Raw genomic sequence first — 23,590 nt, 5'->3', positions numbered from 1 at the left:
TTGTTATGGGCAAAATAACACCCACAAAAGCAGTTTCTAAAATTCAACCAGAATTACCAGTCACTGGACCAGAAAGTTCACTAAAAAAGTCATCTTCAAAATTCCAAAGAATAGAAAAGTCGGTTATCTCCAAAGCGCACTTGAATTAACCAGTTTATCCAAAGAACTCTGTTAAAGGCACAGGACCACAGGCCTACACAGAGCAGCCATCGCTGACAGAAACTCACATCCCAAGGCTGCAGTTGAAACATGAGATTCGCATGTCAACGAAACAAAAACAGATTCACACTAAACTCCAACAGACCAGCTCCTCTTCTACCAAGTGCCCAGGATAGCCCTTCTGTGAGAGGAAGGCATAGCGTCTTGGAAGCTGAGGCAGTGAGTAATGCCGTATAAGATAGTAAACTACAAAAGGACAGGATCCCTGACTGCATCTGCTCCTCAACTGAACACTAATGCCAGTGCTATGCACATCTGTGAGTGCTGCTGCTGGAAATGCATGGGTCAACAGATCACAGACAGCCACTAGCTTCCTCTGTAAAGCTGCAGAACTCACAGGAGCCATTATGAGAACAGTATAAGGATAATAGCACAGTAGCCTCTTACTGTCCCACGTCTGGCCTTCTAAACCATCAGATCCCACAGTGTGGATGAATACCTAATTCAAGGCCCCATTTCATCACAATGGGAATGACACTACACAGAGTACTTGGTCCTATTCCATGGTTCTGTTGCTCCTCTGAGAAACAGATGGGAACTAAGGAGCGTGAAGACGACGACTCACATCTTACCTGAACTCTGCAGCACGACGTCGACAGCACAGGTGAGCCCCTCCTCCTCTGAGATGTCCACGACCTTGATAGAGCAGTACTGCTCGAACAGCAGAGCCTTGACAGCTACAACACAGTCTTCAGTCCACTCACCCGCAGCGGGGACGACTCCTGACACATAGCACTTTATGGCCTGAAAAGAATGGAAAATGAAAATTTTAATGATTTAAAGAGTTTTTAAAAGAATGTATTTCATGCTGAAAACAATCATCAAAAGCCTTGAGTGTGAACCAGGCAGGGCATCTGCAGTGTGCTCACATTGACCTCTGATGCTTCTGCTGGCAAGGCTAACTCTTGGTACCCGAAGCCTCAGAAATAGATAAGAGATAAAAACTTTACCTTTACTGTGCATCAAGTCTGGCTTCTTTCCAATAGTATACAAATAAAGAAGTGACTGGTTTTATAGAGCCAAGTATGACATGCTGAAAAGCTACTTACTCACAGGAGATGCTACTTAATTAGAGAACAGGAGAGGCAGCTCCGGGGTGTTCATCCACAGACAGTGACCCAGGAGGAAAGCAGGGATGCTGACAGGAGTTCACAAGGAAGGGACTCACGGAAGGGGGAAACAGGCTGATACTTCTGCTTAGCTGGTGGATTCTGTCGACTGGGATGATCTCTTCATTTCCGTAGTCGATGTACAAGACATGTGCCTTCTTCTGCAGCACGTCCACGCCTTCTACTACGGCTCGGTTCCAGGTCTGCAAGGCAGATAGGCGGCACTCTGCTTTGAACACAACTTTCACAATCCTGGTCTAAGAAGCCATCAGCCAGCCTAGGTGGCAGGCAAACAAAGGTTCCTGCTTCCTCCAGAGGCACCCAAAAAGCCACCGCTGTTCTGATGAGAAATCCCTATGTGTCCCAGTCTGGACATCTTCAGAGGTATAGAACTCTGAAGTTACCCCAGCCCGGATGACAACTGTACCCTGCCTCGGCTGCGCACTGAAGAGCAACTCTGAAGGCCAGCAAGTGGTGTGACACAGCCGCCTGCTTAGGAGTGAGGCCGCAGAGCCTGGTGGGCCAGGGCAGGGAGGAGCATGCAGGGATGACCTGAGTCTGCCCCACGACAGCCGCTGCGGCGTTAATAGCTCCGTCGTCATGAGCATCCTATTAAACAATTCAGTGACTGGTTACCTGATCAACCGTGTACTTGGCAACACAGACTTCCCCCTTAACAGGAAGATATCCGTCTTCAGGCACCATATTTGCATATGTCTCTTTCAAACTTGCAGAGAGTTGGTTCATGTACTCTAAAACCTCTGAGGAATACAACTGGACATAAAAATGACCCGGGTGCTTGAATTCAGTAACTGTGCCCTTTCAAAGACAAGAAAAAGAGAGAAAGAAAGAAAAAGAGAAAAAGCATAAGTTCCTTAAATTTTACACCTAAGATAGAGAAAAGCAGTGTGTAATTTTATAGTCTTTATTGACTTAGTCAGACCTAGTCACACTGTGAACTCAATCAAGTACAACAAACCAAGAGTAAAACCCAGCGGTTCTCTTGATCTCTCTCCATGGAAAGCAAACCCAGTACCTTTATTTCCATGGATTTCCTCAGTTGGAGACTCCTCAGATCAGAAAACATTACTCTCTCTGCACCAGCTGTCATTTCTTTAGTAACTCCCAGGGGACAGGCAACCTGCTTGGAACAAGCACACACAGCTCTGACATAGCCTACTCCCACTGGCCTAGTGGCCACAAGGTCTCACTCTTACACACGAGTCACAAACCACAGAAGCTGGGAGGCTCTGAGACTCCTGAGAGCAACTCTCTGCAGGCAGGGGACACAACACGGGGTCCAAGTCAGGAATGTGGGCAGCAGGAACATAACCTCCTGGTAGTTACACAGATGAATCCATTCAACTTTCAAGAATTTTTGGTTTAGCTTTTGAGATATTCTCTCACCCTGCAATGGAGGCTAGCCTGAAGCTATGTAGCCTCAGCTAGCCTAGAACTCAACACTATCTACCTGGCTCAGCCTCTCAAATGCTGGGTTTGCAGGCACGAGTCACTCTACCTGGCTAAATTTAAATGTTTACCTGCTAGTGTTTTGTAAGAATAGATACTGTAGAGATATTTTTCAGTAGGAGGCACTATCAGCTACAGAAAGAGAAGAATTCTCTGTGAATGCAAGTTGGACGCAGTGGTATTATGAATGCTTTGCCCAAATGGTTACTTAGATGGAGGAGAGCTGACAGAAGCAATACCGGAGAGACAGGCCTAGGGCAGAGACCCACAGAGGGAGAGCCTGGGCTAGAGGGGCTGCAAGGCAAGGGCTAGGGAGTAGTCCACCTTACTTATACAGAAACATAGCTGGCTCAAGGACATTTTGGGGAAAGACTGGAAAGAAATAATTCCCCAAAGCCCCAAGCAGGCACCCTATGGCATCCCATCCCAACACTATGGAATTAATGGGGTTTTGCTTACTTTACACAGACATGATGTATTAGTTCAAAATATCTTTATACAGGACATTTAAAATTTACTAAAATGTCGAAGAATATCCTACCTCATTCTTCACGTCAATGGTCTTTGTTTCAAATGGTGACTTATTATCTTCAAGCTTATGCAGACTGTAATGAAACAAGTGATTATGATGCTCACAGTACGAAGAAACTGAGGAGAGGTCACACATCTCGATTTCTCTAAATTCTCAATCAATAAAATTTAGAAGGGAAAAAATGTGGAGATCAGTAGCCCTGACTTGTCCTGCCTCTCATTATGAAGGCCTAAAAAGCCCAGGTCTCACAGCTTCCCAGAGCGACCTAGGAGATGGTAAGAACCACCTAGGAGGTGGTCTTCCTGACATGGCTCTGCCAGTCAACTAAAGTCTACAATGGATTTGCTTCTTGAGGCAAGGCTGAGAAGATTAAATCTGAGGAAAGATTGCTACTATTAATATGCTTTTCCTGTTAATATTAAATACATAATAATTACTAGGTATTGACTTACCCTTTTTAGCAGATTTCTGTAGACCTAAGAAAATGCACTATCTTGTAGTGATGCTATATAGACAAATAGGTAATAGTTCTATAGAATTCCTGATTTGTTTCAAATAATTTTAGGAAGAAAGTTTTTAGAAATAGTCTTAGTTGCTAGAAAGATGTAATAAAGTTAGAATCAAGAATAGAATGTGTTCACTCCTCATAATAGTAAGCAAATGCTGCATAAGAAGAAATACAAAATGCTTTCATAATCACACTAGCAAGAGAACTAGACTTGGGACAATTTTGTGATCCAGGAAAAACATTCAGGTCTAAGGATGAAGACACAGGTGTGCACTGTGATAGAGCCAGGCCATGTGAGACTGTTGCTTTGACCTTATGACGAGCTTATAGAATGAAACACTGCTTTGAACTTAATATCAGCATCCTTCTGCAACTCCCTTTTTTGTGTAACATTTTATCTATGAGGTAATTTTCTAAAGAACTTTTTGTCTAAGAACGTATAAAAGACCAGAGAAAAGAAAGTTGTCAGTTGAATGGTTTGGCTTGGAGAGTTCTGCCCTATCTATCTATCTATCTATCTATCTATCTATCTATCTATCTATCTATCTATCTATCCATCCATCCATCCATCCATCCATCCTCCATCCATCCATCCTCCATCCATCCAGACTCCATCCATCCTCCATCCATCCATCCATCCATCCATCCTCCATCCATCCATCCATCCATCCATCCATCCATCCATCCATCCATGTGTCTGTTTGTCTCTATGTTTGTGTGTAGGTATTTATGTAGGTATGCAAGCATGCATGAATACTGGTGGAGTTAATTGTGACAGACAGTTGGGCCCAGCCAGAGTGTAGGTATATGAATGTGCATGCGTTTGTGCATATTTGTCTATATAAAGCATCTTAATTCTTTTCCTTTCCTTCCTCTCTGGTTCACCAGGGAAAGGAGCCCTGGCAGTCCGTCCTTTTACTCAATTCCCTGCTGTTAAACAGCACATGTCATTCACCAGATGTTAGCACTCTTTAAAGTACAAGTAATAAAGAGTTAAGTTTTTAGCACTTAATGAAGCTCAGAGCAGTAAGGAGTTAAGTTCTCAGCACAGAGCAGTAAGGAGTTAAGTTCCCCTAGCGCTTATTTAAACCATAAAGAGTAAAATAAAATGCAGAATTCCAATGTTTAATAAAACACAGCATTAGAGAGAAAAGAAGCCAGTGTTTTTTAACCATAGAATAATCAAGAAAGTCTTTAGAATCTGTTGGAAGTTATCAGCAAGCACTCAGTATAGCTAGAGAGCTAGAAGGCCAGAGACCATCAGTCTTTAAAACCATGTCAGACTCTGTGTCCCACTTTAAGGCCATGCCAGGCTGGGCAGGCTCCCGGCAAGGATCCTTGTCTGTAAAATACAGTCCTTACATCCCATAGACAACTGTGTGTAAACTAGAAAATGCCATCAAATTGCGACATTTTTATTTCAAAGCTACACTTGCTGAGGCACTGGGAGAGCTACATCGTTTAACGTCCAGGACCACATCCCGGGCAACAAGTAGAGCACTATAAGATGCCAGTTATTAAAGATGTACTTGAGGGGATAAAGAGCTGGCTCAATGGTTAAGAGTACTTCTTGTCCTTGCAAAGGACCTGGGTTCGATTCCCAGCACCCGCATGGAGGCTCACCACTTCCTTTTGGTACCAGATACATGTGGTGCTCAGAAATCTAAAATGTAACATTACTTGTAGTCCTAAATCTTGCTATACATGACTAGTGCTTCTGACGTGCAAGCAGGCATAGCGGGGGTTGCAATACCGTGTATATAGCTTGGGCCTGCTTAAGTCACTATATCTCATTCATCAGAGCTACCCACATCCACCGTCCCCAAAGAGTGAAATCATCAGCGCTAACCTTTGCTGCACAGGTCTACAGATGGTGCTATGGGAAGACCAGTCTCTCCTCTGGCATGCTGTGGAGCAGTAATATGTCTGCTTGCACTGGGAACACCTCAGCGACCCTGCAGAGCACAGGCTGTCTCAGTCTGAGGCATTACAGAAGGGTGTAGTAATTTGGGCATTTTGGTTTCTTTAAAAACCACAGAAATATTACATCTTTTCTTTTCAATCCCAGGTGTGGGACATGGGCTGCTTCAGACTGTCCACAGCAACAGCTATGATTCTCCCTCATGCTCTGGCAGTGGCACGATTTTGCCAGCAGCGGAGAGTTGCGATTATGTGGCGTTTGGATCCTGGGGACTTTTTACAAGGTATATAGTAAGTGCTAGGGCCTTAGATAACCTGACAGTGAAGATCAAACCTTCCAAGGACCTTGACGCCCCTAATCAGCAGGAAGTCATCTCATCATAATGGTGCCCCTTCCCCTCTATCCTTCCTTCTAGCTAGCGCTAGGGGTTGGAAGGGTGGAAAGAATGGGGAAGGGTGGAAGGAAGAAGAACCCACAAAGTAGCAAAATCCAGCTACGGAGGGGGCTGACGAGATACCGTAGTGGTTACAGCACTGACTGCTTTTCGAGAGGACTGAGGGTTCCTCAGACCTTTGGCTCAGACACTATATGCAGATTGGGCAAAGGTTTTGGCAGCTCTGACTGCCAGAACCAAAAGCTACACACCTCTTACCAGGGACAGGCAAAACACGACATTCTATATGGCAAAGGCATACAGCCATCTGTTCATTTATGAAAGTAAATTGTGAAAATCTGATACAGTTACACGATGGCTACTATTTCTCAACCAACAGAAATAACTGGAACAGCACTGACAGATTAATCTGATAACCACTCGTAATGAAGCAAAATGCAAACGAGTGGGCCTACAGCTTTGTAATCCCTTAGTGACAGGACTACCTCAGGGCTAGAATGATGGGGACCTTCTGAGGGGACAGAAACCTTCTCTGTCTTGGTAAGATGTGTGTCTGTGCCTTTCAGGACATGCTCTTTGTTTGAAAACCGTAAATGTAATAGGGGGTGAGACAGCAGGAACGACAGAAGCAGCCACCACCGTGCCACCACTCGGGTGAATTAACAGGGTGGTGACACCACCTAAGCCATTCGCAGTTCCCTGAAACATGACATGGTTCATGCTCACTCCAATAAAATACCCCTCAGATGCTCAGAAAGATCGCCCTGTGGACGTTGAAGGCAAACCTGCTTACCGAACAGGCCACAGCGATGGCAGGTTGTGGACCGCAGGGGCGGTCCTAACGAGTTGAAGAGAGCTGGGTTATTTACGGACAAGGCATTCTCAAACAGCTTGTGAGATTTTTTTGATTTTTCAGGAGTCACAGCATTGCTGGGCTTCTATGAGACAAAGAACAGCAATATTAAACGCCTTCTGATACTCCATGGGGGCCGCCGCACTGTGAGACAGGGCAGGTGAGACTTTCCTTACTCCTCTCGAAGACAGTCCCAGCCCTAAACCTAGCACACAAAGCAGGCCTAAGGCAGCTCTGAAAGAAAGCAAAGAAGGCACCAACTCTACTCAGGCTGGTAAAACGATGCCACCCCCAATGGTGTGCACGTCACATAAAATTCACAGTAACCCTAGGAAAGCCATTCAGAGATACGTACCGTACCGATCAAACTGAAGTTGTGAGGTGCTCAAGTAACTCACGAGAATTGAGGGGAGGGCGAGTGGGAGTGGGAGGCATAGATGGCAGAGATGAGCGTTCAGTACAGTTAAACAGGGTGATGAGAGACCACGGAGATGTATCTTAGATAAGAAACTCAAGCAGTAGAAAGACAGAACATTAGTTCATAAATGTTAATTAACAGAGACCAGGGGTCAGCATATTGCTATCAGATAAAAGATTACAGAGGAAAGATAATTTCAGCAGAGGACATTACGTGGCCAGTCAATCTAACAAGACCTCACAGCCATAGGCATGTTTGCAGACAACAGCAGAGGTCCACATGTGAAGAAGAGAAAGGCGACCAGTGAGCACAGATGGGAGAGTCCTGTTCTCTCAACAACTGACATGACCTGACAGAGAAGACGCAGTGTCACAACTCAGCAGCACTGTGCAGCCACAGGCTCAGCAGGAACACACAATGGCCAGTATGGCCAGTGTACCAGGACACACACTGTGTTCAAGAGCCACACAGAGCACGGAGCTGTAAATCAAACCACAACTTCAAAGAGTTGAGGGCTGTGGCACAACTCAGAGGCATGTGTCCTCTGTTTAGCATCCATAGGAGCCGGGAGCTGAGAAAGGAGAGCTGGAACTGATCAGATGGCTCTCTGACCACGGTGAGTTCCAGCAGGAGTGGACAGTAAGCTCGTCACTCCCAACACTTGGAAACTCAAAAACACTCTTCTAAATAACACTCTTCTGAATAACATGTGGGTCTCAGAGGGCGAGTTAAGCCATACTGAACAAAAAATAAACAAAACACCTACACATCACAGCTTATGGGACACTTAAAGTTCTGGTAAGAGAAAGAGTTGCCCGTGAGCACAGGAGACAAGTGCCCAGGTCAATGACTTCTCTCTCGTCTTCCTTCTTCAAGTGAAATAAATAAATGGAGTACACCTGAACTACGCACCCTACAAACTTCACAAACCAGTCAAGAACAGACTCAGCTCTGCATACGTAAAGTCTGACTACAGAAGCAACACACACCAGTTCTTAAAGTTTATAAACAAATCCCAGCTTTAGAGCCCCCTCCCCCGCCCCCCGCAAAAAGAAATGTCAAAGGCCAGGATGTTTTCACCAAAGAATTCTTATCAAATGTCTCAACAATACAATAGTGGGTCTCCTTTTGAGGAAACAGAAGAGAACACTTATCCCATGACACATGGTGTTTACTTCAGAGATGCAAGGCTGCTGAGCTAATTAACATATTAGATAAACCCACCAAACAGACTACCATATCTGTCACTGTATCAATCAGTATAGCAAATAAATTTGATTCCTAGAACAAAGGACTTCAACAGAATGCACGCTAAGTTTAGAAAGCGCTACCATTTTTGCTTCTTAGCAATGAATTCAAGGACACACAAATGTAAGGAGAATCACTCAAAAAATAATTCTTAAGCATAAATCTAACAAATGACTTAACACAGAGGCTGAAAGCTGCAAAGTGACGAGATCAGAGACAACACACGGAGACACGGTTGTCTGTGGTCAGAAGACGACACAGAAGGTGCCTAACTCTAACATCAGGTGACAGATTTAGTGCAATCCATGCTGACATCAGAGCAATGTCTCCACGCAGATACAGACAAGATTGTTCTAGTCAGTCTATCTTAAGGCAAGCAAACTACAATGGCTAGAATGATCAATCTTGAAAATCAAAATAAAGTGGAAGGAACCCAGGAAGGTTTCAGGACCTACTGGGCACTGATTGTGACTATGGTGCTGGTGAAGGACAGACAATGCGTGGAAAGCCATGAAGAAGCGAACACATCTGTGACATCTACAACTTTTTATGTATCCTCAACTGACTTGACTAGTTCCCAGACAACCTAGACAAGCTGACCTCCCACAAACAGCAGCCAGGGTAGCAGACCACCTGACCAAGAGACCTCAACTCAAGCTCCTTTGACAAAATAAACTCAAACAGATCAAATTATAAAAAACTCTGAAATTTTTCTCAAAAAGACACATCTGAGTGATCTAGAGTAGCAAAGAGTTTGCAGTCTTAATTCCCAAGTCCAATGTGCACTCATGTGAAGATTCTGGCCAGCCAGCCAGCTCCTAAATGAAGCCTTTTGTTCTGCAAAATGCTGCCTTCAGAGCTGGGAGGTCTAGGTGCAGGCAGGGGCAAGGCCAGGCAAACCAGGCTTCACCAAACAAATGAACAAGCAGGACCTGGATTCTGAAGCTTACAAAGAACTTTCAAACCTTAACAGTTAAAACCTGAGTGAGGGCCAAGACTGGCTGTTCTTCCAGAGGTCCCAGGTTTAATTCTCAGCACCCACATGGCGGCAACTCACAACTGTAACTCAAGTCTTAGGTGATCTGACACCCTCACACAGACACGAATGGAGGCAAAACCAGACACATGAAGTAAAGTAAGTATATTACTTAAAAAACAAACAAACAAAAAACCTAAATGAAGTCAGTGATGCCTGCCTTTAATCCCAGAACTGAAGGCAGAGGCAAGCAAAACTCTGAGTTCAAGGCTAGCCTGGTCTACAGAGTGGGTTCCAGGACTCCCAGGGCTACAGAGAAGCCCTGTGTCTCAGAAAAACAAACCAAAACATAAAAAAGTTAAATGGCCCACCTAGAAAATGGACAAAAGACAAGTATTTCTCCAACTAATACTGCGTATCCCTGCCTCTTCATCTCATGACAAAGCATTCATATTTAACAATCGAGCCAGCCCAATCACCAAGGAATTGCTAAGAGAGAGAAACCTGCACTAGAATTCCCCTTAGAAAATGCTCTCAAAGTGACCAACTGTACAACTCAGCACATGTTAGCCACTGCCAGTGCTCAAGGAGGGGCAGAACCAACAGAGGTGGTCACAGAAAGGAAGGCCCTGTGAGGATGGCAATGTTCTAGGTCACATGACAACTGCTTGAATGGGAATCTACAGTTATCTAAAAAAAAAAAGGACATTGTCCTAAGAAAAGTTCTAGTAGGTTAGAGAAATGACAAACTTGACCTTGACTGACCCTAACAGAACAGATGCCTCTTTAGTAGTACAGACAGTATCAGAATGCAGAAAAGAAACTTACAGTTTTTACTTGGTTAGGTGGTGAATTGTTTCCAAGACTTAATGATACTGGGTTTCCTGGGAGAGAGAAAACACAATTCCTATTAAATGCCAATTACTGCTTTCACTTCAGAAAACATAAAATAGCATCCCTCGGTGATGCCCAAACAGAATGCTAACCCCACAGCCTCCCAGCCACACTGTGAGTGAGTGAGTGGTGTTCCTCTCTCTGGTTGAGAGCAAGGATTTGCTAGGGTCACAGGTGGTCCATGCCGGTCATTTCTTGAACGGAAAACTTCACTGCAAACTTTTCTCCAGTCACAAAGTGGACAAGTTCATTCCTTTTGACTCTATTTTGCAGTTGTTAAATGAATGGCCTACTAAGTTAGATTCCCATGAGGTGAATTTAAAGTATCTAAGAGACTCCGGCCTCACAGACAGGAAAAGGAGCATCAAATGTTCTTCACAGATTAAGAGCACATTAAGAGTTAGTGCTAATACACAGAAGAATTAAACAGGGAAAGGAAAGGAAGAGGAGGGAGAGAGGGGAGGGGAGGGGAGCAGAGGAGAGGGGAAAAGAGGGAAAGAGAGGGCAGGAGAGGGGAGGACGGGGCAAGAAAAGGGACAGCTAACATTCAGGGCCATTTGAGGAGTTGTATAGGACCCTGTTACTGTAGAGGCTTCTTAAAATATATACATATAGTGAAAGAAATCTAAATGGAGTCACCAAAAATAACGAGGCAATGCCCCAACGTTCTCCCCCACGTGAAACCTCCGATGGAGAAGCAGCTACATCTGGCTGAGTCATTGCCAGAGACCCCATGGGAACCTCCAAACACCTCAGGGCACTGCCAAGGCTACTGACTGACTGACTGACTGACTGACGCTTGGCCCCGTTGCTTAAGACAACACTTACATATTCTTGAACACAGAGAACTTGAGGTGGTGCCACACTGCAGCACTCACCCCTACTGACTAGTCAGTGTTCATGGTACCAGAAGACACTGCACATTACCAGAGGGCAACGGTAACCAACAGCCCAGCCACAACCCTGACCGCTACACTAGCTACCTGACCTGTACTGATGCGAGTAGCACAGATGTATTGTGGGACTAACCCACCAACTCTTGGGAGTAGATCAAGGCCTACTCCATGAGCTAGGACCAATGGCTGACATTGCTTAGGTGGCCGAGAAGGCAAAAGGTCATGGACTTTGGGGAAATCAATACTGCAGTTCTGCTAAAGGAGCATGGCAGTAAAATGACTTAGTGACACTCTGCTCTGCTCATAGGCTAGTGCCTCACCAGCCACCATCAGAGTTGCCTCCAGCAGGAGGTGGGGACTAATACGAGCCACACTGTGGACAACCTGCAAGAGGGAGAGACTTGGAAACATTTGGTCCTAAATGAGGTGTCTCCATCAAACCCCTCCCCTCAGGGCTCAGACAGCTGTAAGGAAGAGGAGGTGGGAAGATTCTCAGAGTCTGTCACAGCAGGACTGGCACACATGGGCACTCAGAGACTGGGGCAGGAGGTACAGAACCTGCCAAAGTCCAAGCCAGATTCGGTCCCAGCACTGACAGGGAAGTGAACAGGATCTTCCATCCCTAACCAAGACTCCATCTCCACAACTGACACCCACTTACAAAGGAAATACCGATTTTCTCCAGTGGAGTCCGACTGACAGTAAGAGCAGCCCCAAGCCAGGGAGTCCATGCCAACACCAAGCGAATTCTCCAGTGTGGCCTTGGGTTTTGTTTTATTCTGTTCTTTTGGTCTTACTAATCTTTTGCTTGCATATTATAGTTTTGGATTTGTGTTTTAAATTTTCTCTTTTTGTGCTTTTTCTTTTTTAAATTCTGAGTTGTTTGCCTGTTTGTGTTTGGAATAGATAGAAGAAAGGATGAGTGGGTTTGTGGGGCGAATCTGGAAGGAGGTGGAGAGGGGAAACCTATGTTCAGAATGCAGTAGATGAAAATAATTTATTTTTAATAAAATGTATATATTTCAAAAGTATTAATGCTAATACAGTGTAGAGCCCCAGACCATAACAATAACTTGCACAGCTACATTAGAACCACCATTTGGGTTCACATGCGAGTGGCCTGCTGCCCATCTGGACAACAGCTGCCGTGGGGTCAGCTGCACCGTGCACGAAGCACCTAAGCTTGGAGTGGCAGGCTCTTGTTCCTCGGACTCTAATTTATCTAAACATTTTTTTCACTGAGGGCAAAATATTTCCTGTTGCCCAAGCAGTGACAGACTCACTGTTAGGTTGTGAGAAAACACCGGGCAAAAGCTAAGTCAGAGGAGGCCTGGCCCCCGTTTAGGCCAGAGCCTGTGGTTTCCAATACCTCAAGGGAAATTGGGAGAATCCTTTCTTCCTTGCAAAAATTACAAAAAGCTACTTCTACACAAGCACTAAGGTTTAACATGGAAATTTTACTGTTCCATTGAAGGTAGTTTTTTAATAAAACAGGCATATCTGGGTTTTGTTTATTAGTTTATGGCAATGGAAAAATTCAACAACCACTAGCCTAGGCTGGTGTGTGACCTGAGCTGTGGGTAAGTTCACATATCCTTAGTTTTGACTTCTTAAGGGCCTCCTAGCATTCAGGGTCACATTGAGGACTTGGGTTAACACAACATTAAAATATCACATCTCATACACCCAGAAGGTAAGTCCTACACCAGACCCTCTTCTCTTTAAAGAATCAGGGGAAAAAAGCAAATTATTTAAAAGCAAATCACATGAAATTATTAACATCATAACTATGTGGGCTGCTATATACAAGGTAATTAATTGTAAGTCAACTTCAGAAATGCCATTAAAACCACCACACCCCGTCCTTTCTACATCCCAGGGGGGTTTCATCTGTGGTCGTTCCCCCTGTGGAATCTTTCCAGTGATTAACGAAGCCAAGGCCGTTACTTGGTTTTCTGTCTCAGTAATGACTGGGTGGGAGAACTCTCCTGCAGTCACGGCTGTTCGCTACCCTACTGTATTCTGTGTTAAGCGAAGTCAGAGTCCATGAGAATCAAGTGGGAAGAGAGCGGTTTCCACTCACCTGTTGGTAATGTCTTCCTGTCTCCTTTGGACCCACCTACTTCTCCATTGATACCAGCAGGGTTTGAAGAGACCACCGAATTGTCTTCCTGACTAGCCAAGTACTGTTTGTTTTGTTCACAAAGCAAAAAATTGTTCTTTTTATTTCCGTTCTCTGGGCTTTTCAGTCTGAAATTGGGATGGTTATGCTGTGCTACAGGACTTCTTAGAGAATCGTGGGGTGGAAGTTTGCTTTCCTTTTTCTCAAAATTAAATGGTTCTGCCATTTTACAAGTAGAGGCTTCCAAATTATTTCGTGGCATCATATTAGATGTAACTTAACATTCACTGACGTCTGAGAAGAGAAATATTTTTAAGAGGTGAATTTAACTGTGAAAGCAGACGAACTGTAAGCACAGGTGATCCCGTTCAAACATTACATATCAGATCATTCCTAGCAACGATTCCACGCAGACTTAACCCTGCTATCAAGACCTGGCCTACAATATACAAGTATTTCTTTACTCATAAGCATAAATCCCAAGTTTGGCAGCTTCATTTACAGCAACTCAGGAGCATGCGTTCTTGAGGTGCAGGGAGAAAAGACCTCTCACAACTCAAAGCTCGGCTTCTCAGGTAAAGCCAGCCTCTTCCTGGTGGGTATGACACAGTCTACTGCTTACATCAGAATGTCATTCTGCCTTCTATCTTACGCCATGGCAACTCTTCCCCCATCAGAACTACCCGCTTGCCCAGAGGCCCTGGCTCCTCCCTTGCCTGACATCCAAACCACCCTCCTCAATCCTCTCAGCTGACGCCGATTCTGTCTGGTCTGCTCAAGCATTCTGCTCTGACAGTCTCCAGCTGAACTTCATAAACTGGAAAAACATTTTTTGCGAGGCCCTATGCACGTAGCTTCCTCTGAAAGGGAGTCTGACTTCAGCAAGCCTTCCGTGTTACAGCAGCTGCAGTGCCGGGAGGCACACTCGTCAGGATGCTGCTGGCTTGAGGTTTACCTGTCACTCTGCAGGAGTGCTCTCACTGTCCAAAGCCCCTGGGAGGCGCCAGCAACAACGCCTTTTAGCAGAGTGACATGTAACACGCAGCTGAGACCACCTATGCCCTCAAAACCTTCCAAAGGAGAAGCCGAAAACTAAATGTCACTTAAGATGGTTTTGAACAAACAGCAGAAAAATGCTCCCCTTTTGTATCTAAAACACCTATTTTATTACTTGTTTTAAATTAGATAATGCTACAGTACAACCCTGACATTAATGAATTTGGATTAAAAAAAAATCTGTCAACAGAACGTTTTCTGAACGCGAAGCATCCAAGACACTAATTCAGGTTCAGACATGTAGATGTGAAGCATTTCCAGGTGCCCGGCACCATTAGGATGAAGCAGTCTCCATCCTGAACGCACATGGTCCACACTGTCACCACCTCGGCCTGGCAATGCCACAAACACTGCCCGGGACACCTCAGCCCAGACCCAAGGCTGTTGGTACCTTTCAGAATTTCTGATCTTTTCTGCCTTTACAGATTCATAAATGACTTAGTTAAAACAGATTTCTAGTCTTTTCCTATCTTTATGTCTCTATATGACACTGGTAAATCTTTGAGCTATACTGTGTTAGAATACTTGATTTTGAAAATTGCTTTTTAAGCTACAAACTTGAGTTTCATAAAATATCTTAAATTTTGGCTGGAGTTTTAGGGATTTCTCAGCAGTTTCTGAATGGCTCTAAATATGCTTTTGCCTTTTTCTTATGTGTGGCTTAATTAGCATTGGCCACCATAAAGCCAAAGTATCAATCACCTCCTGAAAGTCAGGATAGTCTGTGTGAAATCTAAGTATTTAGGTATGACTTAGCTCCTTAAGTAAATTACACAAGCAAACCCACCTTATTAGCATGCAAATTTCCTTTAATATTTAATCACTATATAAAGTTTAAGCAACAGACAGAGAAGATTTAAGCTTAGAGGAAGGTCCTCCGTCCAAGGTAGCCTACTTCAGTTTGACTCACTCCACTACTCCATCCCACTCAGAAATTCCCACTGCAATACAAATGTGGATTTATATAATTTCATACTTTTATTTGGGGACTGTATTTAAAAAATAAAACTGACCTTTTTGCAACTCTTACTCATGTGTTGACCTGCAAACGCTCAGACATCCAGTGCTGCCTTCACCTGCAGGTGAAATGCCCAGTTCCTCGTGACTCCACCTTTTATTATCAGAGAGCCACATACATCGTGACCTACAACCGAATATGACTGCAGATACATTCTGACGCAAGCGGGAGCCAGGACTCCCTGACTAGGTCGCTGCAGCGACATGTATGCTTAAGTGTTTAAGCCAGGGCAGCCGTGAGAGTTCAAAGGAAACGGCCACCCATGCGACTTTCTATAAGGCATAGCTCCTGAGTCATTACACTTTCTGTTTCTATACATATTAACACATACATGCACTTATACTATCAGGACACCATCACCTTTTAAAGCTGTATCTAACATTAAAGGCCACCAGTGAACAGAAAGGCACCATAGGTGCTGGAAATGGCTCATCAGGTTAGAAGAACTTGCTGCCAAACCCGATGGCCTGGTTTGATCCCCAGGACCTTTATGGTAGGAGAGAACTAAGTCATGCAAGCTGTCTTCTGGCCTCCACATGTCACAGGGCTGGCATGTACACACAGGAAAACTAACAGCAGCTGCAAGACAATTTATGCCACTTACATTTATCTCATGTCGGCCACCAACTCTTGAGTGGGTTTGTGTAGTGTAGTTCTGTGACTTACAGCTTATAGACTCCTGCATACATGAGTACGGAGAGTAGACAAATAGTTCTGAAGGTCATGGCATCTCCTGGTCTAACCACACCAATGACCTCCCTGTGGCACCTATTTTAAAAGCTATCATTTATTTTTATGCACACAGGTGTTTTACATGCACGCATGCACATCTGTGTGAGGGTGTCAGAAGTCCTGGAATGGGAATTACAGACAGGTGTGCGCTATGTGGGTGCTGTAAGAGCTGCCAGTGAAGTGCTCTTCATCTCTGGGCTGTTTCTCCAGCCCAGAATACACTATTCTTATAAGACACTGAATTAAAGGTGATGAATTAAAATGTAACAATCCCAGAATTCATAGAAATTATCTGCTGGTTTAGCTAACAGAGGAGATCTGAAGGCCCTCAAATTTCTTAAACAGAATTGAGAATCAATGTACAGTGGCTTGTGTTGAAATGTATAGAACTGTCAGTCAAAAGAAAAAGGTGAATTTAATGAAATAGTTTTTTTGACCCAAAGTGAGAAAGAGAGAGACTTTCATTTTGCGTGTATTCCTCTTGTGCTTTGAGTGCAGTGAGAAGTAAAGCTTCCCAAAGTAGACCCTGACTTTTTTTTTTTTCTTTTTTTCGGAGCTGGGGACCGAACCCAGGGCCTTGCGCTTGCTAGGCAAGTGCTCTACCACTGAGCTAAATCCCCAACCCCAGACCCTGACTTTTTATTCTTTTTATTCACACAGGGAATATTTCCATCTTTGTGCCTTTTTACCCGGCTGGAGGTCTTTTTCCTCCAAGAGTTCAGAGCCTAGGACTCATAGAGAGGTTTTCCTGGTAAGGATTAGTGTTTACTCAGAAACTCAAGGCAGGGGCAATGCCTTTCTTTCTGGTGACTTTGTGCACTCCAGGAGGGCCATTTTACCCAAAAGGAAAGGGTGTCTTAGAGCTGTACAAGTCAATGAACGGTTCAGTAGGCCACAAGCCTGGCCAGAAATCAAGCCCAAGCCCCACCTTCCTCACTTAGCTACATTCTCCTTAAAACTGCTTCATTTTTTCTAGGATTCACTGACTATAAAATGCAGAAGCAGTAACTTCCTCCTTGATACTACCATGAGGATTAGACAAGGGATAGGATTTAAACCACCCAGGGAAATGGAAGCCACTTTCTATCATCCTCCTCCCTGCAAAACAACTCATTTGGGGGGACAAGGATGGACAGACAGTTGGGAACACAGACAGGGACGGACGGACACACACACACACACACACACACACACGGAAAAATCACTCTATCACAATACATACTCCCCAACCTCCCAACCTTTGTGTCATGAGGAACAAGTCTGCAAAATTTTATTTGCTGGCCGTGAATCTGTCACCCTTGCGCCTCTACCCTGAAGCTGCTTGGTGGTAAACCACCAGGCCCAGGAGGGGTTGCATTTTTAAGATAGATGTGGTCCCACGGTTAACGTACATTTCTTCATTTTTAAATGTTAAGTGACCAGTTAATAGGAAAACTTGCCACCTTCCATCCACCGTACCCGACTCGGTGCCAGCACCCTCTTGAGGTACCTAATTAGTCTATTCCCAGTCTGCCTAACTCCGGAGGCCTATACTTACTTACACCTGGGGCCTAGGAAAGCCAAGGGCCAAGAGTGAGTGACCCAGCAGATGTAAGGCACCTCACTTTATAAACCTGGTGACCCCCCGATTCTAAAGGAGGCAAGAGAGTTTATGGAAAGGATCTAGTGGCCAGTAACAGTTGTCACTCCATCTGTGACTTCAACCAAAGCACTGAATTCACACATACACTTTGACACTTTAAAAGTGCTGTTTCCAAACCGTGCACAGGGCCTCTGCTTGCTCACGCCCCAGTTCCAGGGCTCAGCTCCCAGGCACAATCCACCCACACCCACACCCACACCCACGGATCTAGGACGGTCCCAGGGTCTCTGTCCTTTCAGCCTGTCCCCACGTGCAACTCCTGTGACCGCCCAACGCCCGACTTAACGCCCGACCTCAACGTCCAGCTCTGGACTTCCGGCTCCTAACGATCCACGCCCGAGGCGATCTTGACACCGAGCTCCCGCGCCTTGGCGACCAGGCCGCCTGACCCAGAAAAAGGCGAAAGGGCGCTGGCCCTGATCGGTCTCTAAGGCTAATCACTCACGCTGGTGTTTGCCATACCCCGCAGCCCCGAAGTCCAAGAGCTTCACCCGTGCTCACCTCGCCTCGGACGCTCAAGGCTGCCGCGTGCTGTTGATCCCGCGCCTGCGCAGTCTGCTCCCACGTGCGCTCAGCTCCGCCCACGCGCCCAGTGCGGGCAGGTGCAGTGGCGCTGAGCCGATTGGGGCCGGTGGCGGCCCAGGCTCATCAACGCTTTACAGACTTTCTAGCTTTCTCTAGAAAAGTGTTCCGGGAGCCCCGGGGGCAGATTCCCAGAGGAAAGGCCAAGCTGAGAGTCACTGGAGTTGCTATTTTAGTTAGCTATGGGAGGGACTTCTGGTTTTCCAGTGTACTCCTCTGCGCCTCCTCCTATGGAAACTAAGCACACCAGAGCCAGGGTCCCACCAGTTACTTCTTGAATGTTTAGAAGCAATGTCCAGATTCGTGTCTTTATTTTTACATTTTCACTTATTTCGTGCCATGGCACATATGTGGAAGTCAGGAGACAACTTTTGGGAATCAGTTCCCTTGTTTTGAGATTGCATCTCGTTATGTAATCCCTGGCAGGCCTGTTATTTGGATGTTGACCCGGATATCCCTGAACACACCTGAGATACCTCTGTCATTTGCTTTGTTGACCAGGCTGGCTGTGATAACCTACCACCTGTCGTCTTCTCTGGGATGCCGGGGTTAAAGCCTTGGCCTACTGTTATGTCTCAAACCTGGGACAAATGGCTGAGGTGCCTATTTAATGTATCAAATTGGACCTGGCAGATAGGTTCTCCCAATATCCCTCAGTCCCTACCTGTTACAGGGTATGGCTGGCATGCCCCGCCCCCAATTCCTAAACTCCAGCCCAAGAGCTGAGCTGCCCTTCCCCCCATCTGCCTTTCCCTTTGTAATCCGGCCCCATTGGTTATTCAGTCTTTTGTCTACCCTTTTGTCTCTCAGCTCTCCCCCTCCTGGTCTCCTCAGATGGCCCAGTCAGGGTCATGTTCACTCTGGACTCTCCTACATGTCTCTGTCTCTGCTCTCGTATCTGTAATAAACCTTCTACTACAGCATGCCTAGGAACAGTCATGTACTTCCTTTTTTCCTTTTTCTTTTTTTCATTCAGCTACCATGCCTGGCATTGCCTTTTACATTCTTAATAACTTTTAGAATACTTTTTACCTTTATAGAATAAAAAGAGCTCTCATGATGAAGTCATAATCAGTTTCTCCTTAACTAACATGTCCAAGACCACTATTATTAACTGAAGCCCACGATTTATTCGAATTCCTGCCCTGCTTCTATGCATCTTCTGAGCCTCAATCCAGCCTTGTATTTGGTTGTCTCTCCATGGCTGTGGCAGTTTATCCTGATTGGCAGCTTCCAGCAGCACTGGTGGGACATTGGGAGCGTACCCGATGACGGTGAAGTTTGTCTGATGCACTTCTCCTGATGAGAGTGGAGTATGAGCTGTTCTGAAGACTACAGAGGCAAAGTCACATTTTTATTGCATGCTATGGTCTGATACGCTTTACAGACATGATTTAGGATAACGAATAACAGGTTTCATCACGTGACTGACGTTGATTACATTTCTGCCCTGCAAAATTTCCCCCCTCACCCCAGGGACTGAGTTCCTGGCCCTGCCCATGCTAAGGCAAACGTTGCCTCACTGACTTCTTCAGGAAAAAAAAAAATCTCCAATTTATTTTGATATTTCTAAATCCAAATGTAAGATTGCTCTAACTTTAATTTTTCAAAACCTATTTTTAATGATGGTTCTTAAACACTAACCTTCTTTGTAGCCCACCACCCACCAGAGGTAATGGAAGAGAAAGGATATGGGGAATTGGACCTGTTTAAAAAGGTTCTTTGGAGCGAATCCCAACTGGGTTGTATGGAAATCCGAAGTTCAGTTCACAGGTCAGCAGCAGCAGCTAGATCTACCCGCAAACACTTCATGGATACACCAGCAATCCAGTTCTGTAGTTGGGATAGCAAACAGGAATCAGCAGCAGGGGCGCTACCTAGCAGAGATAGCCAGGCCTCACTCAGCCTTGGCTTCAAGCAGAACATCCTTTCTCCTGTGTCTGCTTCAGTGAAACATCCCTTCATGAGTCTGCCTTAGCCTTTCACGCCTGTGTCTACTTTAAAGAAACACTCCTTCACGTGTTCATCCCAACAAAACATCATCCGACAAAACTGACTTTCCAAAGAACCCTTAGAGTTTCCACTTTAGATTGCAACATTTCAATCTCATCTCTTTGGTTTTAGACCAGTATTTCTTTTCTCTTATGATTAAAAAATTAGTTTCCCAGACATACTTAATACATTTTATTACCAGTTATAAGTTCTGAAAGACATTTCAGGAATAATGCTAGGGTTACTTCTAACAATAGGAGCCTATAAACGACTCAGTGTTTCTGTCCTTCCAGTCCTTTTGTAACAACATATCTTACTGGTAATGTTAAATTAAAGTCAAACCATTCTTTTCCCCAAAACAAGAAAGCCCATGTATGTATGTATGTATGTATGTATGCATGCATGCATTTATAAAAAGGGTCTCCTGGAGGTTAAGCTCTAAGTGGTTCCTATTTGCACCTCCCAAATGTCTGGATAACAGGTGTAAGCCACTACTCCTGGCTCAACCCATAATTAGGGCCTCAGTGCTGTGAAGAAACACCATGACTAAGGCAACTCTTATAAAGCAAACATTTAGTCGAGCCTGGTTTACAGGTTCAGAGGTTTAGTCATTACCATCATGCTGGGGAGCACAGCAGTGTGCAGGCAGACATGGGGTTGAGAGAGAAAGCAGAGAGTTCTACACCTTGATTCCAAGGCAGCAAGGAGGAGACCGCCTGTCTCACAGTGGGCGTGGCTAAAGCTTTTCTATGAGCCCTCAAAGCCTGCCTGCACAATGACATATCTCATCCAACAAGGCCACACCTCCTAATTGTGCCACTTCCTATAGGCCAAGCATTCAAACACAGGAGCCTATTCAAAGCACTACGGCACCTTAATTGTAAAATGTGCTGTAATTACATTACCATAATTTGAAGAGGGAGGCCATGTTTTCTGATTAAAAAAGACGGAGGGTAAGTAATATACCACGTTGAAGTTTTTCCTCCTCAGTGATTATGAAAGTAGTGTTAACAGTAATATGTTTTTTGATTTACAAACTTGCCATTAAAGATGAGTCTTTTATCCCTTTATGTCTATACCGTTCAAAACGTCAAAACATCTTTTTTTTCTGAACAGAAGTGGTTTGCAAAATCTCCAAACTAAAACTGCTCACCTTCCCTACCTCCCCTAAGTGGGTTTAGTCACTATAATATACACCCTTCTTACAACCAGATGGGATACCCAGCCCCCGGGGCGGGGGTGGGAGGGCTTAGAACCTCTTCATGAGCGCATCAACAGCTTACTAGTAAACGGGTGCCACTTGCAGACTTCAGGGCAAGGATATTATGGAAACCCTGCAGAGCTCTACTAGGGATGAATGCTTGAATGCTCACATCCGCCGCTCCTCTGGACTTGGCTCACCCCATGGCCAGTGCAAAATTTGCACCATCAGAACGGGGAAGCCATAATCTCAAGTTTTCTTTTATTACTTTATGCCACTGACTGACTCATTAGATGACCGGCCAAAGGGTGAGGAAGAAAGATATAGCAACTTCCTACCGACAGAAAGCACAGGCTTGGGGCGGGAAAGGGAAAGAGTGACCTAACTGGACAAGGGCCAGTAAGTCAGCCTGCCACAGCCTCCTTGGGAGTAGAGGTGGCGCCGAGACGCTGGGCGGGGCCTCTAGAAACCGCCGCGTCCGGAGGCGGTGCCTCGAAACCAAGCCCACCTCCAGGTACTTAGCGTCACGCGGTCTGCGTCGCACTGATTGGCTCCCTCAAGGAGCCCCGCCCTCTCAGCTGTAGCCGCGCCGGCTTCGGCGTCGCCGCCATCTTTGTTGATGTGTCAGCTCCGCGGGGGTTTTAGGGGTAAACCTCGGCTGAGAGCCAGGAATCGGCTGTGGTCTCCGCGAGTGACTTCCTCACCCACTCCGCGTCCGCTAGACGCTGCCATGGATTCGCCGGCTCCGGAGCCGGAGCTTCATCGGCCTCGCTAGGGTGCGGCCCGGGACGGGGCGACGGACGGTGAGTAGCCGAGGGGCGTCCGGGACGGGCGCCGGGGGCTCGGCGGGCGTCGGTCTGCGCGCGTGGACGTGACGGGGTGCTAGCTCCGAGAGGTACGCGACTCCACGCGTGGACGTGACGATGCTGGCGGAGCCCTCGGGGGCTGTGCCTGGAGCGCGGCCGCTCCCCCGCTGCACCTGCGCGGGATCTCCGGGGATGCGGTTAGCAGCGTCTGGCTTTTCCAAAGATACCAATGTATTTCATGAATCTTGGTAGGGCAGTCAATTCGGATTTATTTGTCTCCTTCTACGTATTCTCAAAGTAGCAATCCCAGGGAAACAGCCGAGGTACCGATGGCTCAGCTAACAATTTGTAACTTGTTAAATATCCACATCTTGATTTTTACTTAGAGAAGAGACTCGGGTTTCTCTTTAGAGAAGAGACCCAGAACACCTGAGCTTGAGTCCTGTGGCTTCCGTTTGTTAGAGTCAGAAAAGAGTATAGTAAAAATATGACATCGGTTTATCAGACCCTGTGTCACATTCCTTTGATGCTCAGACTTTTCTTCTGAAGTGATACACAGGATGCTTGTCTGAGGAAAATGTGAAACAAATCAGTATGACAGCGTTTCAAAGGTGCACGTGTAGCCACCCAAAGGAAAATCAGTCTGTTAAGTGTCAGGTTTATTAGTGTGGATGTGGTCTCTCCAACTGTAACTACACCTTTGTATTTGTAGTGTAGATATTGTGAGGGAGATTAAGGACCCGGAAACAAGTGATATTGAAACTGCTATCGTATGTATGAAGTACACCGAGTACAGACACTTTGTTAATTAATGGTTACACAAATGAAACAACAGAAATGGTTGGCCTACATCTTTTATTGTTCCTTTTTGGTCTTTACTTGTTCAGGAAAGATTTTGGGAAGGCCGTAATCTTGTTCTGTTACCCATGCCTTCTCCTTTGTAACGTCTAAGTAAATATAATTTTGGAAGACTACCAGAAGATGCACGGACTGTGTTTAAT

General features: G+C 45.4%; 2 protein-coding genes and 2 long non-coding RNA genes across 21 annotated transcripts in view; 2 read left to right on the top strand and 2 right to left on the bottom strand.

Moving 5' to 3' along the window:
- Nucleotides 1-18,565, bottom strand: part of Tdrd1 (tudor domain containing 1) — a 43,156-nt gene extending 24,591 nt beyond the window's left edge. For 2 of the 12 annotated variants that reach the window (NM_001438258.1, NM_001438260.1), the window contains 11 exon segments: nucleotides 792-963; nucleotides 1,388-1,531; nucleotides 1,965-2,147; nucleotides 2,365-2,469; nucleotides 3,340-3,403; nucleotides 5,688-5,793; nucleotides 6,947-7,091; nucleotides 10,477-10,532; nucleotides 13,522-13,854; nucleotides 15,630-15,692; nucleotides 18,510-18,565. In NM_001438258.1, coding sequence (NP_001425187.1) covers nucleotides 792-963; nucleotides 1,388-1,531; nucleotides 1,965-2,147; nucleotides 2,365-2,469; nucleotides 3,340-3,403; nucleotides 5,688-5,793; nucleotides 6,947-7,091; nucleotides 10,477-10,532; nucleotides 13,522-13,825 — 1,279 coding nt within the window. In that variant the 5' untranslated portion in view covers nucleotides 13,826-13,854; nucleotides 15,630-15,692; nucleotides 18,510-18,565. 12 annotated transcript variants of the gene reach the window in all.
- Nucleotides 742-1,960, top strand: LOC148007944 (uncharacterized). Its single transcript, XR_015648316.1, has 2 exons — nucleotides 742-823; nucleotides 1,496-1,960. It is a non-coding gene; the product is annotated as an uncharacterized LOC148007944 (long non-coding RNA).
- A 1,135-nt stretch (nucleotides 18,566-19,700) lies between the features above and the next one.
- LOC148007943 (uncharacterized) lies at nucleotides 19,701-22,764 on the bottom strand. The gene is made up of 3 exons (XR_015648315.1): nucleotides 22,292-22,764; nucleotides 20,296-20,423; nucleotides 19,701-19,922 (listed from the first exon to the last, which is right to left on the bottom strand). It is a non-coding gene; the product is annotated as an uncharacterized LOC148007943 (long non-coding RNA).
- Nucleotides 22,375-23,590, top strand: part of Ccdc186 (coiled-coil domain containing 186) — a 33,571-nt gene continuing 32,355 nt past the window's right edge. For 5 of the 7 annotated variants that reach the window (XM_087575539.1, NM_001427749.1, XM_087575584.1 and 2 more), the window contains 1 exon segment: nucleotides 22,375-22,586. The gene's annotated coding sequence lies outside the window, so the exon portion shown is untranslated. 7 annotated transcript variants of the gene reach the window in all.

This window comes from Rattus norvegicus, chromosome 1 (assembly GCF_021556685.1).
Source record: "Rattus norvegicus strain SHRSP/BbbUtx chromosome 1, alternate assembly SHRSP_T2T, whole genome shotgun sequence".
Taxonomy (NCBI): Eukaryota; Metazoa; Chordata; class Mammalia; order Rodentia; family Muridae; genus Rattus; species Rattus norvegicus.
This window is presented reverse-complemented; position numbering and strand designations above follow the sequence as displayed.